General features: G+C 45.9%; 4 protein-coding genes across 8 annotated transcripts in view; 1 reads left to right on the top strand and 3 right to left on the bottom strand.

Annotated features, from left to right (window-relative positions):
- DHRS3 (dehydrogenase/reductase 3) overlaps nt 1–13,948 on the top strand; it is a 180,028-nt gene that overhangs the window by 82,373 nt on the left and 83,707 nt on the right. The window contains exon 1 of one of the 3 annotated variants that reach the window (XM_034068273.1): nt 12,179–12,251. The exons of the other annotated variants lie outside the window; for them this stretch is intronic. The gene's annotated coding sequence lies outside the window, so the exon portion shown is untranslated. Of the gene's footprint in view, nt 1–12,178; nt 12,252–13,948 lie in introns of those variants that run through there. 3 annotated transcript variants of the gene reach the window in all.
- CFAP107 (cilia and flagella associated protein 107) lies at nt 1,378–4,318 on the bottom strand. Its single transcript, XM_013130833.2, has 4 exons — nt 4,184–4,318; nt 3,279–3,392; nt 2,303–2,480; nt 1,378–1,679 (listed from the first exon to the last, which is right to left on the bottom strand). Exons 1-4 carry the CDS (start codon nt 4,316–4,318, stop codon nt 1,378–1,380), a joined length of 729 nt encoding a protein of 242 aa, XP_012986287.1.
- LOC101879851 (arylacetamide deacetylase-like 4) lies at nt 4,688–11,945 on the bottom strand. 2 transcript variants are annotated; one of them, XM_031042444.2, is made up of 4 exons: nt 11,681–11,945; nt 6,706–6,922; nt 6,442–6,505; nt 4,688–5,757 (listed from the first exon to the last, which is right to left on the bottom strand). In XM_031042444.2, the coding sequence occupies exons 1-4, from the start codon at nt 11,711–11,713 to the stop codon at nt 4,983–4,985; spliced, it is 1,089 nt and encodes a 362-aa protein (XP_030898304.2). In that variant the 5' UTR covers nt 11,714–11,945; the 3' UTR covers nt 4,688–4,982. The 2 variants fall into 2 exon arrangements, with proteins under 2 accessions (XP_030898304.2, XP_033924161.1); XM_034068270.1 differs by lacking the exon at nt 11,681–11,945 and adding an exon at nt 8,527–8,700.
- Nucleotides 9,888–12,525, bottom strand: LOC115945249 (arylacetamide deacetylase-like 4). 2 transcript variants are annotated; one of them, XM_031042447.2, is made up of 4 exons: nt 12,460–12,525; nt 12,007–12,223; nt 11,446–11,602; nt 9,888–10,817 (listed from the first exon to the last, which is right to left on the bottom strand). In XM_031042447.2, exons 3-4 carry the CDS (start codon nt 11,472–11,474, stop codon nt 10,217–10,219), a joined length of 630 nt encoding a protein of 209 aa, XP_030898307.1. In that variant the 5' UTR covers nt 11,475–11,602; nt 12,007–12,223; nt 12,460–12,525; the 3' UTR covers nt 9,888–10,216. The 2 variants fall into 2 exon arrangements, with proteins under 2 accessions (XP_030898307.1, XP_033924165.1); XM_034068274.1 differs by lacking the exons at nt 12,007–12,223; nt 12,460–12,525 and having other exon boundaries at nt 11,446–11,671.

The following is a 13,948-nucleotide window of genomic DNA, read 5'->3' as shown; positions in this document are numbered from 1 at the left end:
CAACTTCTGTCTCATTGTGAGGAATGCCTTCTTTATGGATTTTAAAGCTGTTTGTCAAGAGAACATGTTTTCTGCAGCACAGCACTAATAGCTGGATGAGTTTCAATGGCTGCTTTCACCTCTTTTGCTTTCAGATTTTCCTCATTGTCTTTGATCTCCCTGGGGCTTTGAAGCCCAAGTAATGCCAGATAATGCTTTGCTATTAGCAGGGCTCTTGCATCTCTAGAAGACTTCATTACCAAAGCTGCTTTGTGATTCATAGGCCCCGTAGACAGTTTGGGATCTCTCCCAGCTTGGTGAGGAATCACGTTGCCAATAGGTGCCACTGTTGCTCTACACACACATTTGAACCATCAGTGTCCTTCAGTTGAAAATTCAACCTTGAAAAAGCAAACCTTAACCACAGTAACTGAAATGTTGCAGAAGTAAAACTGCACAGACCATGGCTAGAGGCTTGTCCGTGCCAAGACTAAGGTATATGCTTTATCTTGCTACTAAAAATAAATATATAACAGCTAGTTTTGAGCAAAACTGATGAAGAGATAAATACGTACTCAGTTAAATCCAGATATATTTAATCTAAGCCTTTAACTTGCTACAAGTTAATTAAGCCTCAGACCAACAGTAGCTGAACCTTGCAGACAGCTCCTCAGGACCAGATGTGGTTTAGATGCAGAAGTTGCACAGCAGTGTAATAAGAATTTGGATTCTGCCAGCATTTTCTACATAGGTCCTTCCCATGCTTTCTCAACTGAGTAAAGTGTCGGGGTGGCCCATCCAGCAGTACAAAAGACACCCACAGCAATTTCTTCTAGGTTTGCTGTTTCCTAATGTAAGGTTGGCTAACGCAGTTCACTCTGCAGCTTATCTACCACTAAGTGCCATTCAGGATGTAAAGCCAAGGGCAATCAAGGTCTGCTTGTTTATGCAGTGGGAGAAACCTTGGTTCCCCTTGTCCTTAGGCAGGCAGCCATTCCATATGTTTACTTTTTGTTCGATGTTTTAGGCACATAATGGAATAATACAAGTTCCTTTTCTGCCCTTTCTTTAAGCAAGTGGATAGCAAGCTGTGTAAAAATGGAAAACACAGCTAAGGACAAAGCAATTAAGAGATTTATATCCTCTCAAGTTCAGTCCTGTTCTTGGTTTTTTCCTTTCTGCAACTATTAATTGACTAGAAACCAACAGATTAGATTTTTTTTTAGTGATTTAATATGTTCTGAAAATTTCCCAGCCATCTGCAGGTCAGAATGCAGCCAGCAACTTGTTCTAACTAGTAGACAGCCCTCCGCCTAGATAACCTAATTCTCATTGCTTCTGCATGGAACAGATCATTCCCACGTCCATGAGAGAAGCTATATTAAGTAGTACTTAAGATCACCCTAAGCAGTTTAGACAGAGGCATCCTTTGCTCTGCTGGCTCTCACCAGTCTCAGCTGATGACTTGCAGATATTTCTAAGCCTTTCATAGTCCAGGATTCCACTAACATTTTGGGGAGGACTTCCCTGGATGAAAGGGAGACCAGGGGTTTTAGGTGGTCGTCTCCGATGAGGATTAGCAAAAGCAGGAATCGGTGGGGTTTCATAGGAAATAGTGTAGACACTGTTCATCACTCCAGCTTCTTTCTTGTGCCATTTTTTCATCAGGTGCTCAAGAAGGCCGTAGTTAGTGGGTGGTTCTGGGACAGGAAATGATTGAATGTTAGGAATGATAGAATAAAACTTTTGATCCTGGTGTTTTTACTCCACAGATGCCATAGGGAATACTTGTACTATTTGGACAGGAGATTAAGGACAAAACAGATCTTTTTGTTCCTCAGGCATGTGTGCCTACCCTCCAGCTGGAAGGGAAAAATCACTCTTAAATATTGATATGACAGCATTAATTGTATAAATTAAATGGGTCCTGATTCTTTATAGCCTCTGGGGTAGATACTTAAAAAGTTAACAGAGATGTATGTTAACGTACACTTAAATTCAGAAACATAGTAATACTCCGTGAATTCTACTGCTAGTTGTCTCACAGCTCTCCTTGTTTTCAGCTGATGTCTTGTATTATTGAATAAGGGAGAGAAATCTGTTCATTTGCACTACCCTTCACTGCTTCCTGTGGTGATTAAGTATTGTGTGGGCAACATTTTCACTTCATCAACCAAAAAAACAAGCTATTGACTGGGTAAGAAATCAGCCAGAATTCAGCACAAGATCCATTACAGAATTAAAACAGGTTCCTGGCTCCAAGTCTATATATTGACTACTGCACCATGTTCCATCTGATTGAATTAATAATGCCAAAACCTACCAGTAATGGGGAAATCTGTTTTCTGAGGAACCCAGGAAGACTTAGGTCCACTCCACTTGCGGAGGGGCGGCAGCACAGGGTTGTAACTGTGTCTGTTGTATTTATCATCATACTCTGATACTAAATTGCGGCTCCTTGGCTCTTCATGATGGGTGAAAAGGTGCTGCCTTGGCAGGCCCTGAAATGAAACCACACTGATTGGTTTTGTACACAGGCCTCAGCTGGCTTAGCATGCTTTAGAGGCAGACAACCCTCCCAATGATATCACAAAACTTGGCCAGTACTTACATTACTTAGAATTTAATCCCTGAAAGTAATGGCATTTGCATTTCAAGTAAAGTAAATTTCCAGTTAAATTAAGCAACCACATCGGTATGTAATGAGAACTGATTGGTCTCATTTGAGCACATGCATCATAGATTTGCAGATACATCTAAGAAGCCTGCAAATGAAAAGCTGATTGTCTGGTGCTGCTTAAGTGTTTCAGTATGCACTAGCATTACGTTTACTGCCTTCCAACTGTCTGCCAGGAGAGATGGTAAGAATATTTGGTGATGGAGAAGCACCTTGGAGGAAAGGCACATTCTAGCAGATGATCCTTGTGGGAAAAGTGAAAGATGTGGGACATGTTTAAGTGCACTTTGTTCCTATGAAGTGGAGGTGTGCTGATGGAAATAATCCTCTTTTATCAGCAAGCTCATATTAAAGCCCAGGGAATGTCCTGAAGACACAATCCCCAGTCCTAGGTGGTAGTAATGTGCTGGTTTTCTTCATGTCCCCTGGCTACCCACCAAGGTAGCTGGGAAACAACCAGAGTACCAAGAAGCATGTGCCATTGCTACCTCTGGAAGGCATACTGCTTGAATCAAACATATGAGGGAGCTCTGGGTCCTGTGAACTGGCCATGGAGCTGCAGCATCTTCTTTTACACATTTTGAAAATGTGAATTTGTTAATTTGTTATTCCTTTTCCTTACCTCCAGTTTTTCCACCATGGCTTTCCTTAGTGTCTGGTCCGGTTTATGATCTGGGAAGTAAACGAAGTCTGTTCTGTATATGCTGTGCTTCAGTTTCCCAGTGTCTTTCCTGAACTAGAGAGATACACGACACTCAGTAGAGCTAAGGCAAGCTGATAATTACAGGAGCTGCATTTAAAAAACACTTATTTGGACAGAGTTCTGTGCTATGTTCTTTTTCTCAGAGGGTAAAGTCAGCTGGTATAACCCACCACTGTAAAATTCTGATTGGTTCCTTGGTGTAAATGGAAGACACTGCACAGCTCTGGAAGAATTATTCATGGTGTTAAACACTTACCCCTGCCACATGAACTAATAAACCCTTTTGGGAATTTTGTTTTGTCCCTTTGTTGTCATTCTGCTCCAGCAGCTCAGCCTCTGCAGTACAGTCTAGCATTTTGCTCCAGGGGAAAAAAAAATCTAAAGGAAGTCATTTTAGCAGAGTCAGGAGGATTTGCCCTCTGCAGCTCTACTATTGAATCCAACTGACATGTTTTGACAAAGTTAAATGTCTAATGCTGAAATTCAGCATTCTCTGATACAAGTAATAGTAAGTATTAACTTACAGGTTAATGAAGCCTTTTTATGTAATGTTGGTATATATGCTGTTGTATATAAGCTGTAAAGCAGCCTGAAGTGACTGCCAAAAGAACTACAGCATTTTTAATTGGCTGAGGTTACGTGCAGTGGGAACCACACATTAACCTGTGTTCAGGCTTTGCTCTGTCCTGACTTAGGGAGAAGAATGGCAGATAATGAACAGAATGATGTAGGCCAAGCAAGGTGCTCATCCCTCTCCCTTTCATTTACTCTTCCGAGATAAGCCTGGGCTGCAGCTCATGACCGCAGCAGTACACTACCTCCACAGGGCTGGATCTTTCCCTTTTCCTCTCTTCCAGCCAGTTTCCAATGAGAACTTTAGTGGAATATCTGGGTTCAACTTTCCACCAGTCCCGGCTGTCGTTTTGTGATGCTATCACACGTCTTCGTCTCAACAGCATCACCGCAGTGGTTGTTGGAATTGTCCTTCAAGTTATGTGGGTGAAAGATTACTCAGTAGCCCAGCACTAAAACTAGAGCAGAAAGGGGCTCAACTTCTGCCTGCCCATGTGCTGGGTGATGTGAGTGAGGCATGGAACCCTGTAGCCATGGAACCATTTGTGTTTGCTATCCCCATGGAGACTGTCATTCCAGTAACCACATTCTACTTCCTGTTGACCAAAACAATGGCTCCTAACCCAGAAAAATCACCTGGATATTTTCTCTAATACAGCTCAGAATCAGAGCACAGTGTATTGTCCCTCAACACCCTGATATAAAGCACATACTCCTCTACAGACCGCACTACACACACCTGCACACACACAGTCTCTCTTCATGGTCAAATTTTATTTTAAAGAAGTGGAACAAACCAGGATGTCCATTCAAAATTAAATTCTTGTTTATTGACATAACTAAAGATAAGGGCTTGCAGTGTGGTACAAGCTTGTAGAAGGTTTGCATATTCCATGTTCCAACTAAGAGCTGGAATGAGGTTCTGATGAGCCTTGTATGTCATTGTTAGTGCTGCTCTTGATTGACTAGCGATCACCTGATACTCAATATCCTAAAACGACATTTTCCTAAGTTGAGGCATGAACAGACTCGTGGAATCCAAGATGTTTGCTATAAGCTTTTTAGGAAGTTTACAACGCTGTCCAATCCCCTTTTCCCAGACGGGAATGACAAACCACAGTAATCATAGAGGCTTATGATTCCATGGAATCCATCCTCAAGGTGGTACCAGGTCACTGGAACACCATTGTCCTCCAGTCTCTTCTTGTAAAGCAAGCCATCGTCCCTCAGCACATCATACTCACAAGTCAGGATGAAAGACTGAGGCAGCTGCTGAACCACAGCATCTTCAGCCAGCAGCGGGCACAGGTTGGGCTCACAGAATCTCTTCACTGTCTCATAAACTTCAGCAATAAAATCAGTGGACTTACGTGGCTTCACACCTCTGACCTTAAATTTCTGAGGGATGTGATCTGGACTCACCCACTTCCTATACTTCAGCCTCATATCTGGAGGAATATGAGAGCCCTCCAAGACCTCTTGCATATGCAGTGCATGCCCATTGAGGTACTGCAAAGCAAAGAAAGCAGCACGCTCTCGGAATAAGAGAGGGACTCCCCGATTCTGCTGATAGGATGGTAAATTGAAGTCCAGGGCCTGCAGGCCTGGGTAGATCAAGACCTGGGCACGCAGGCTGGGGAGCTCTGATCTACCTGCAAGGGTCTGGCTAACAGCAGCTGCCAGGTTGCCCCCAGCACTGTCCCCACAGACAGTTATGTTGGCAGGATCCACACCATAGTGCTCTGCATTCTTCATGAAATGTATGGTGGCATTAAGACAGTCTTCATATGCATCAGGGTATTTGTGTTCAGGGGCTAAACGATACCTAGTACACAGGAAGAGAGAACAAAAGTAAGAGAAGGAAGTGTTGCTGGCATTATTCAGAAAATTGTATCTTATGTTGACTTCCAGCCCTATCATTTTGGGGTGTTTTTCCTCTAGGTGAGGATACTCATTACCCCCTGAGCAGGCATTCCTCAGTTAGTGACTGCAGGTAGGCTGTAAACTATAAACTCAATCACCAGGATTCAGTAAAGTAGGATTCTCTTTTGATAACAAGTCTGAGTGAGACTTTGTACATTGCTTAGTCATGCTGAAAACTCCCTGTGTATCCTTGAGAAGATAATGTAATGATTTTGTGCCTCTGCTTCCTATATGTAAAGTGGGAGTAATGCAGTGTGATTATTCTCTTTCTATAAATACAATTATTTTGAGGACCTTATTCATACATTCAGCACAAGGAAGATTTTTTTTTTGCTATGTTTTTGATTGACTTTTATAGATTTTCTTAGCGTGACAAATATTTCCATTTGGGTCTCTTCTGAGTGTATCAGGGCCTGAACAGTCACGAGCTGTGATATCTCCATTATCACTATTTCTCTCTTTATGGACTTCTTGGAATTCAATAGAAATTTCTCTGAAAAAAAGCACATCTCCAAATCCAGTGCAGCTCTGTTGTGACACCACAGCAACAATCACCTCCAAAGAGTAGAAGAGGGCAGGCACTTACTGAACAGATACAACTACTGAGACACTTTCTCTCGATAGGTAGCGACATACTTTTTCGTAGGTATCTGGAAAAGAAATGTTTTCATTAGTGCTGTGCTATTGCCCTAATCCTTGGGACAGCTGGGGAATGTTCATCCAGAAAGGCATGCATTTGTCTTCAGATTTCCTCCCAAATCCCATGCTGAACCCTCCCCTTATTTCAATTTTATAGAAAGATGAGAATGTTCTTTCTACATTACTACAGTCCTTCCAGAAAGTATCTTACCAAGACTTCCAAATACCCAGCCTCCTCCATGAAAGAAGATGAGAGCTCTCCTTCGCCCATCAGAGGTAGCTTTAGGCTGATAAACCCTCACAGGTACTTTGTTAAACTGCAGATCCTGGATCAAGAGCTTTGGATCCACCCCTAGTTTCCGTCCCTGCCGCACGTATCGGCCAAATGTGATTTGATTGCAAAGTCCCGTCTTCTCCAAAATCCTTCCCTGTTAAAGGTAAAAGAAATTAAGGCTTCTTTACAAGTCTTGAGTTAGCCAACTTAAAAAACCCTGCATCATACTTATATTGAACTGTATTTGAGGGAAAATTTAAACACAGAAGAAGGGTAATGTTGTAAATCAGTGAGGAAAAGTAACTCCACAGTTGGTTTTCTTGGTAGGAATGTCCAATCTTATGGAAGTAAGAGATCTCCTCACTGAGAGGAGCCAGAGAGAAAGCCAGAAAGGAGTATTTAAGTTTGCCTCAATTAGTTTTAGTTTCTATCATATCAGAATCACTGGAATGTGAAGAATCAGACTGAAAAATCTAGTCTTCACATACAGTAATTTGATTTCTCTTGTCTGATAAAAATAAAGCCCTTTGATTCAGAAAAAAATCCAAACCTACAACAGTTTTCCCAAGCTCTTGTATCCTCAGACGGTAAAAAATCTACTTGCATTACCTAAGTCCTATGTCACATCAGAAATTTGATACAGGCTATTCAAAGTGGCTGCCTTGGAGAACACAATTGTCAGCATTGTCCTGCACACCTTTGTGTTAGCAACATGACAACAACAATGAAGTGTCCTATGTTGAAACAGCAATAAAACCTCTAATAGTTCTTCATTGCATAAACTAATATTCCTGAATTAGACCATAAAACTCAATGAATTTGCAAATCTCAAGTACTGAGTTGCATTGTGCAAATTAGTTACCACTTTTTATTTGCACATTTACTGAGCACTGTCAAGTTCCTTTCCTGATGCTCTTGCAATGCTACTCCACACTGTATTCTGAAATCTTATGTGAAAAGTGAAGAAACAAGAAACTGGGAACCAAATTAATTAATGGAATCAAACAAACTGTTACAGTTCAGTTACTAAAAGATTTTAAATACTCAGCTAGAGTCTGTCTTTATCCACTCCCTTACTGTCACCTGGTAGTGGGATTCAGGAGAGCTAGGTACCTTGTCAGTATTTCAAGAGGATGTAAACGGTGTAGGTATGAAACAGCATGGAGAACAAGGTCTTTATAATAGCAAAAGTGATGTGTTGGCTAAAGGAGAAAACTGAAGATTTAAAACCATTAAAAGATACAACTAGTGACATGAGAAGAGTTTAGGGGAGCTCTAATGCCTTTTATGCAATGCTGTAAAAGGGAGTCCACGGATTAAGTAAAGCAGCCCTAACCGGATTGTGTACCATCAATGTCAGCCGCGGCAGGAGCCCTTGAAGGGCTGCAATATTCTCTGTGCAAGGTGACTTCGCCTAAAGCCAGAGGGCAGTTATCAGCCCAAGCGCCAGCTCAGCTCTCAATTGGAGACTTCAATCAGCCCCGCCGTTAGGCAACCTCCGCTAACGCGCCTCAGCACGCCGCTCCGACCGGGAGGTGGGTGCCGGTGAGGTGCTGCCCCGCGGGGAGCCGCAGCCAGAGCAGGACATGCGGACCTGAACCCAGCCTCCTGGGGTTTTGCGCAGCCCGCGGGCCTGGGCTTGCCCGCCCTCCCCGCGAGGGGATGCCCGGCGAGGGGCCGGACCTGCGACCCCCCCCGGGCTCAGTGGAAGCAGTCCCCGGTCCCCGGAACCACCAGCGGGCGGAGGGCGCGACTCACCAGGGCGGCCGTGCCGAGCAGGACGGCCAGGACCAGGCGCAGCTTGGCGGGCTGGTTCACCCCGGGCGGGATGTCGTAGCTGGGCAGGGAGAGGAGGACCGCGGCCAGCACGGCTGCCAGCGCCGCCAGGCCCAGGAGCAGCAGCAGCAGCAGCAGTGCGGGCAGCAGCGCCATGGCGCGGCGGCGGCCCCGGGGGGCTCACGGCCCGCGGCGGGGCCCGGCAGCTCCCGCCCGCCCCCCTCCGAACCGCGGCCCGGGCCGGCGGCGTCACGGGCCGTTTGTGACAGCTCCGCAAAGCCGCCCGCGGGGTCATGGTACGGGCGGCGGCGAGCCCGGGGGGAGGCCGCGCGGAGCCGCGCAGTAATCTCGGTTCAAGGAGGAGGCGGTGCGTGACCTGCGCGCCCGGCAAAGGCGCTCCGCAAAGCCGTGCGGCCGGCAGCGAGCGGGACTGGCGCTTTGCCCGGTGCTGCCGTTACCAAAGAGACGGGGGAGCCAGCAGCGCCAGCGGGTTGCAGGGCATCCTGTGTCCCTGACGGATCCATCGTCAAACCGCCCGCAGTAGGTAATTTGTAGTTTGTCCCTAAATTTAGGGATTCTTTGTCTAAGAGCAGCGTGCGGGAAGCTGAGGGAAGGGCTGCTCTGCACTGTGACAACGTTTCTTTTTGTAAGAATTTTCTGATTTGCTCAGTTTGGGGATTATCTTTTCCTTAGGCTGTTAATTTCTCTGTTTTACTATTTTGAGTATGCTCATGACTGTTTCTCCTTGCTTTATCAGCAGAATATAATGGAACATCATGTCAAGGAATACACTGCCTTGTCCTGTAATGGAAACTCAAAGTATTAAAAACATCACAGCATAAATTCTAAAAATATAACACTGGGGAACCGTTATTTGAAAGAACAGGAGAACATTTTGCTTCTTATTTTCTGTCTCTAAGCTAAACCTTCCAGTATACACAGATCAAGAGTCCAGTTCACTGACCCTTACTGTCTTTCTAAAACCGGTGTTGTGTCCCTCTCAACCAGTATGTCTTGTCCTGAGCTTCAGTGGCATAATAGAAACATCCCAAAGTTAAGGAGTCTGTAGAGCTAACATTAGTTCAAGTTCAGGGCAGCCCTTACTCGCCTCATGCAAGGTGTCCTCAGTTAACTCAGGCCTCTAGTGCTCTTGCAGATGTGGATCTGTCATGCCCACTGAAAATCTGCTGATTTTCCTTACCAAGACTTCATCTGCCTGTATTTCCAGAGCTTTTCTCTAACTCTTTCTTACAGCTCACTACGTGCCTACCTTGTAGTTTTCAGCTAAATAAAATTAAGTCCTGCTTTGGAGCTTATGAAATGGACATCACAAAGACCCTGGCTGCAATTCACAGGAGTTATTTAATCCAAGTCATTCCGCGGACATTATTCATATAGAAGTACGTAATTTGGTAATGAAATACAAGGAATCAATCAGACAGATACTGATTTGAAAGAAAAGAGATTGAAACACAGTATGTAGAAAACACTAAAGCTGTAGAGACTGAACTGACAAGAGTCTCACGAGGACAAAGACCAGATCTGAAGTTCATGAATATGAACATAAGTATTCTTACACATCAAAGGGTATCAGATTTTTGCTGACAAGTGCTACCAGAGGACTGGGAACCTAAACAGTTAGTGGGAAAAGTACAAAAAAGGAAAGTTGTTTTCACAGGCCTTTTATGAATTTAACAATTCTACCCAATCCCCTTTTCCTAGATGGGAATGACAAACCACAGTAATCATAGAGGCTTATGATTCCATGGTTGGGCTCACAGAATCTCTTCACTATCTCATAAATCTCAGTTGAACAGTCAAGTTTGTAGCCTCTGACCTTAAATTTTTGGGGGATGTGATCTGGATTTACCCACTTCCCATAATTTAATTTTATATCCATAGGAATATGGGAGCCCTCCAAAACCTCTTGCATATGAAGCGCATGCCCATCTAGGTACTGTAACATACAGAAAGCAGCACATTCTCGGAATAAGGGAGGGACTCCCCGATTCTGCTGATAGGATGGTAAATTGAAGTCCAGGGCCTGCAGGCCTGGGTAGATCAAGACCTGGGCACGCAGGCTGGGGAGCTCTGATCTACCTGCAAGGGTCTGGCTAACAGCAGCTGCCAGGTTGCCCCCAGCACTGTCCCCACAGACAGTTATGTTGGCAGGATCCACACCATAGTGCTCTGCATTCTTCATGAAATGTATGGTGGCGTTAAGACAGTCTTCATACGCAGCAGGATATTTGTGTTCAGGGGCTAAACGATACCTAGTACACAGGAAGAGAGAACAAAAGTAAGAGAAGGGAACTCCATCACTGTAAATACAATTTTCCTACAGCACAGTGGCTTTCCCTGTGATGTTTGGAGTATTTCATCTTCAGGAAAATAACAAACACCTGTGTTATTATCAGCTAAATAGGTATTTGTCCAGCAGGTTATCACAGATAAATGATAGCCTACAGGCTGAAGTTGCAAGGACATGGCATAGCTGGGATCTTCTCAGAACAGCTCTGATCAGAACTTAAACTATACAGGTTCCTGTTATACTTCTGGTGTAGACTGCATTTGGCTTGTGGATGAAGTAATTTAACCAATCTGTACCTCACCTGTATTTAGGATATTTCCCCTTGTGAATTATTCTATTTTTCTGTGTTTGAGTAACTGGGACAGAGATATTCAGTACTATTAGTATTAGAATATATTAGTAATTGATTCTTACTGTTAGAAAGTACCTTGAAGTTTATAGAGGGATTACATTTACCTAAACAGATCACTGAATGAACCTTTGAAGTCGGTTTCTTAGTTCTCAGCACATTACAAAAGTCTTCTGGAAAGGATTCCCTCTTTTCGTGTGCTGCCAGCATAGCTCCATGCAGGAAAGTACACGAACCTTACCCTGGAGTCTCTTTGCACTCTCCCTGCATTAGCAGATTGGTGTGGGGAGGAAGAAATTAAAACTATCCCCTTGGAATTCTGTCTGACCATCTGGGATCCTGGGGAAACGGTTACCGAGGAGAGGCAGTGTTCCCACAGTATGCGTAACGCTGTGGTGCTAAGCGAAAAGAAGCAGAAAGACTTCCATGGGGTTATAGCAGCGTGACTCCCCCAGTTAGTACAGCCACCGAGTTACCTTCTGTGGCAGCGTACGTGCACATGTTTCCATGGGAAGCTGCAAACGCCGGGGGATCGCTGTGTGCCCGCTCCCTTTCCACAGGCCATAGGCAGAGAAAGGCGGGCGCCTCCTCTTCCCGCCCTGCCGCGCGCTTCCCGACCCCCGCACGCCGTCTCCCCTCAGGGCCGGCAGCCGCGGGAGCGCTCGGCTGGCCGCGGATGGGGGCGATGCTCCCCCAGATGCAGGACTTGCCGCCAGGTTTCGGGGTACAATGATCCCCACCGCCTGCAGCAGCGCTGCCGGGGAGCGAGCGTTGCGGCGCGGCCCGCCCTGCCCTGCCTTACCCCCGATGCTGCCGCACGGCCAGCCGCCGCCGTGGAGGAAGGTGACGCCTGCCCGCAGGCCGGCAGGAGGCGCGCGGGGCCGGTAGGTTCTCACCGGCACCCGGCCGAGCCGAGCGTCCGACAGCCGCGGCTGTGGGTCCGGCCCCGGCTTCCGCCCGGAGACCACGAAGCGGGTGAAGGTGATCTCACTGCACAGCCCAGTCTTCAACAGCTTCACCTGTCCGAAGGGAAGGGGGAGAGTCCGGGTGAGCGGAGGGCGGGCTCCGCGGGGACAGTCAGCAGCCGCCTTAGGGGAGGCTGCCACAGGCCACGCTAGGCTGTTTGCCTTGGGGGGGACCCTGCTCTTGGCGAGGCCTGAGGAGCACCCGGGCTTCGTGTTGATGGGGCTCAACCTGTTCCAGAGCCTCTCGCCTCTACCCTGGCCTTTAGCGGCCGCTTTGGTTTAGCCCTCACCAGAAAGCTGGTACAGGAGAAGATGGAGCCATGGCGGTCCCCTGTGAGGCGCTGCGCCTGGGCGAGCAGGGCTGCAGTGGCGCTGTGCGCCTGGGGAGATAGGGTCACGCGTCCGACTCACAGTCAGGGAAAATGGCTTAGGGGAGAAGAGTTTCCATCTCAGTGTCACCAAGTCCTGTGCTTTCCTAGCAGCTTCCCATCACTTACAGCCTTATACAACCTAGAAGTCATTCCTCTAAGGTTTCCTGTGAGTCTCTGGTTTTATCTGCTGAAGTGTTACTGGAAAGCCCCAGGAATGGCCTAAAACTGTCACTGTGCTTAGCTGAAATGGAATTCAAACCAGTCTCACTTTTTATAAATAATCAATTTAAAGTTAATTAAGGAAGGCCAGCTGGTTCTGCTGAACACTTAAGGTTGACTTCATCCCTATGTAACAGGGAAAGCCTGACTGAAACTCTTTGAGGTGTAGCACAAATGATTTTACCAAAATTGTCCTCTAAAGTCAGCCCCCCAAAAATGGAAGCCATCATTTAAGTATTGATGCAGCCATCAGGGTTCTGGTATTTACACATAAGCTTACAAAAATAACACCTAAGCCACATTTCTGATAGAAATCACGGCAGAGTAACTCACCATAGCTGATGTACCAGTCACAAGAGCAAGGATAATTTGAAGTCTTCCAGGATGATTCACTCCAGGAGGGATACTGAAATTTGAGTAATTGGATTGAATTGTTCCCTTAATTGCTGGTATGAATGAAGCAATAAAACCCACCAGCAGTATCACTGGCAGCATATAAAAAAAAGCCATTTTGCTTAACTATAGGTGTGGTGTCTTTATGCCTGTCTTTGATGCACTGTTCTCAGCTGAAAGTAAGCCTTAGAGCAGTCCAGGTTGCAACTGATCTCTTGGGTTCCACACACCTTCAGGTCCTTATAAACGTTGTGTAAGGTGCCTGCATGCGTTACATTGGAAGAGTCAAGAGGAGGATGTATTTAATATCCTTTATGTTGGTTGTGGGACTGGTGCAGAGCCAGGTATTCTACATAGCATTCTACATGGTGTCCTCAACATAAAAAGGACATGGAACTGTTGGAACAAGTCCAGAGGAGGCCTCGAGGGTGATCAGGGACTGGAGCACCTCCCATATGAAAACAGGCTGAGAAAGTTGGGGCTGTTCAGCCTGGAGAAGAGAAAGCTGCGTGGAGATCTCATAGCAGCCTTCCAGGGCTATAGGGCTGCTGGGGATGGACTATTCATGAGGGACTGTAATGATAGGACAAGGGGTAACAGGTTAAAACTTAAACAGCAGAAGTTTAGATTGGATATAAAGAAGAAATACTGTTAGGGTGGTGAGGCACTGGAATGGGTTGCCCAGGGAAGTTGTGAATGCTCCATCCCTGGTGGTGTTTAAGGCCAGGTTGGTCAAAGCCTTGGGTGGCATGGTTTAGTGTGAGGTGTTCCCTGCCCATGGCAGGGGGGTTGGAAC

The sequence above is a fragment of the Melopsittacus undulatus genome, chromosome 12, assembly GCF_012275295.1.
Source record: "Melopsittacus undulatus isolate bMelUnd1 chromosome 12, bMelUnd1.mat.Z, whole genome shotgun sequence".
NCBI classification, from domain to species: Eukaryota; Metazoa; Chordata; class Aves; order Psittaciformes; family Psittaculidae; genus Melopsittacus; species Melopsittacus undulatus.
The sequence above is the reverse complement of the archived record's forward strand: the minus strand, read 5'-3'. Positions and strand labels throughout refer to the sequence as shown.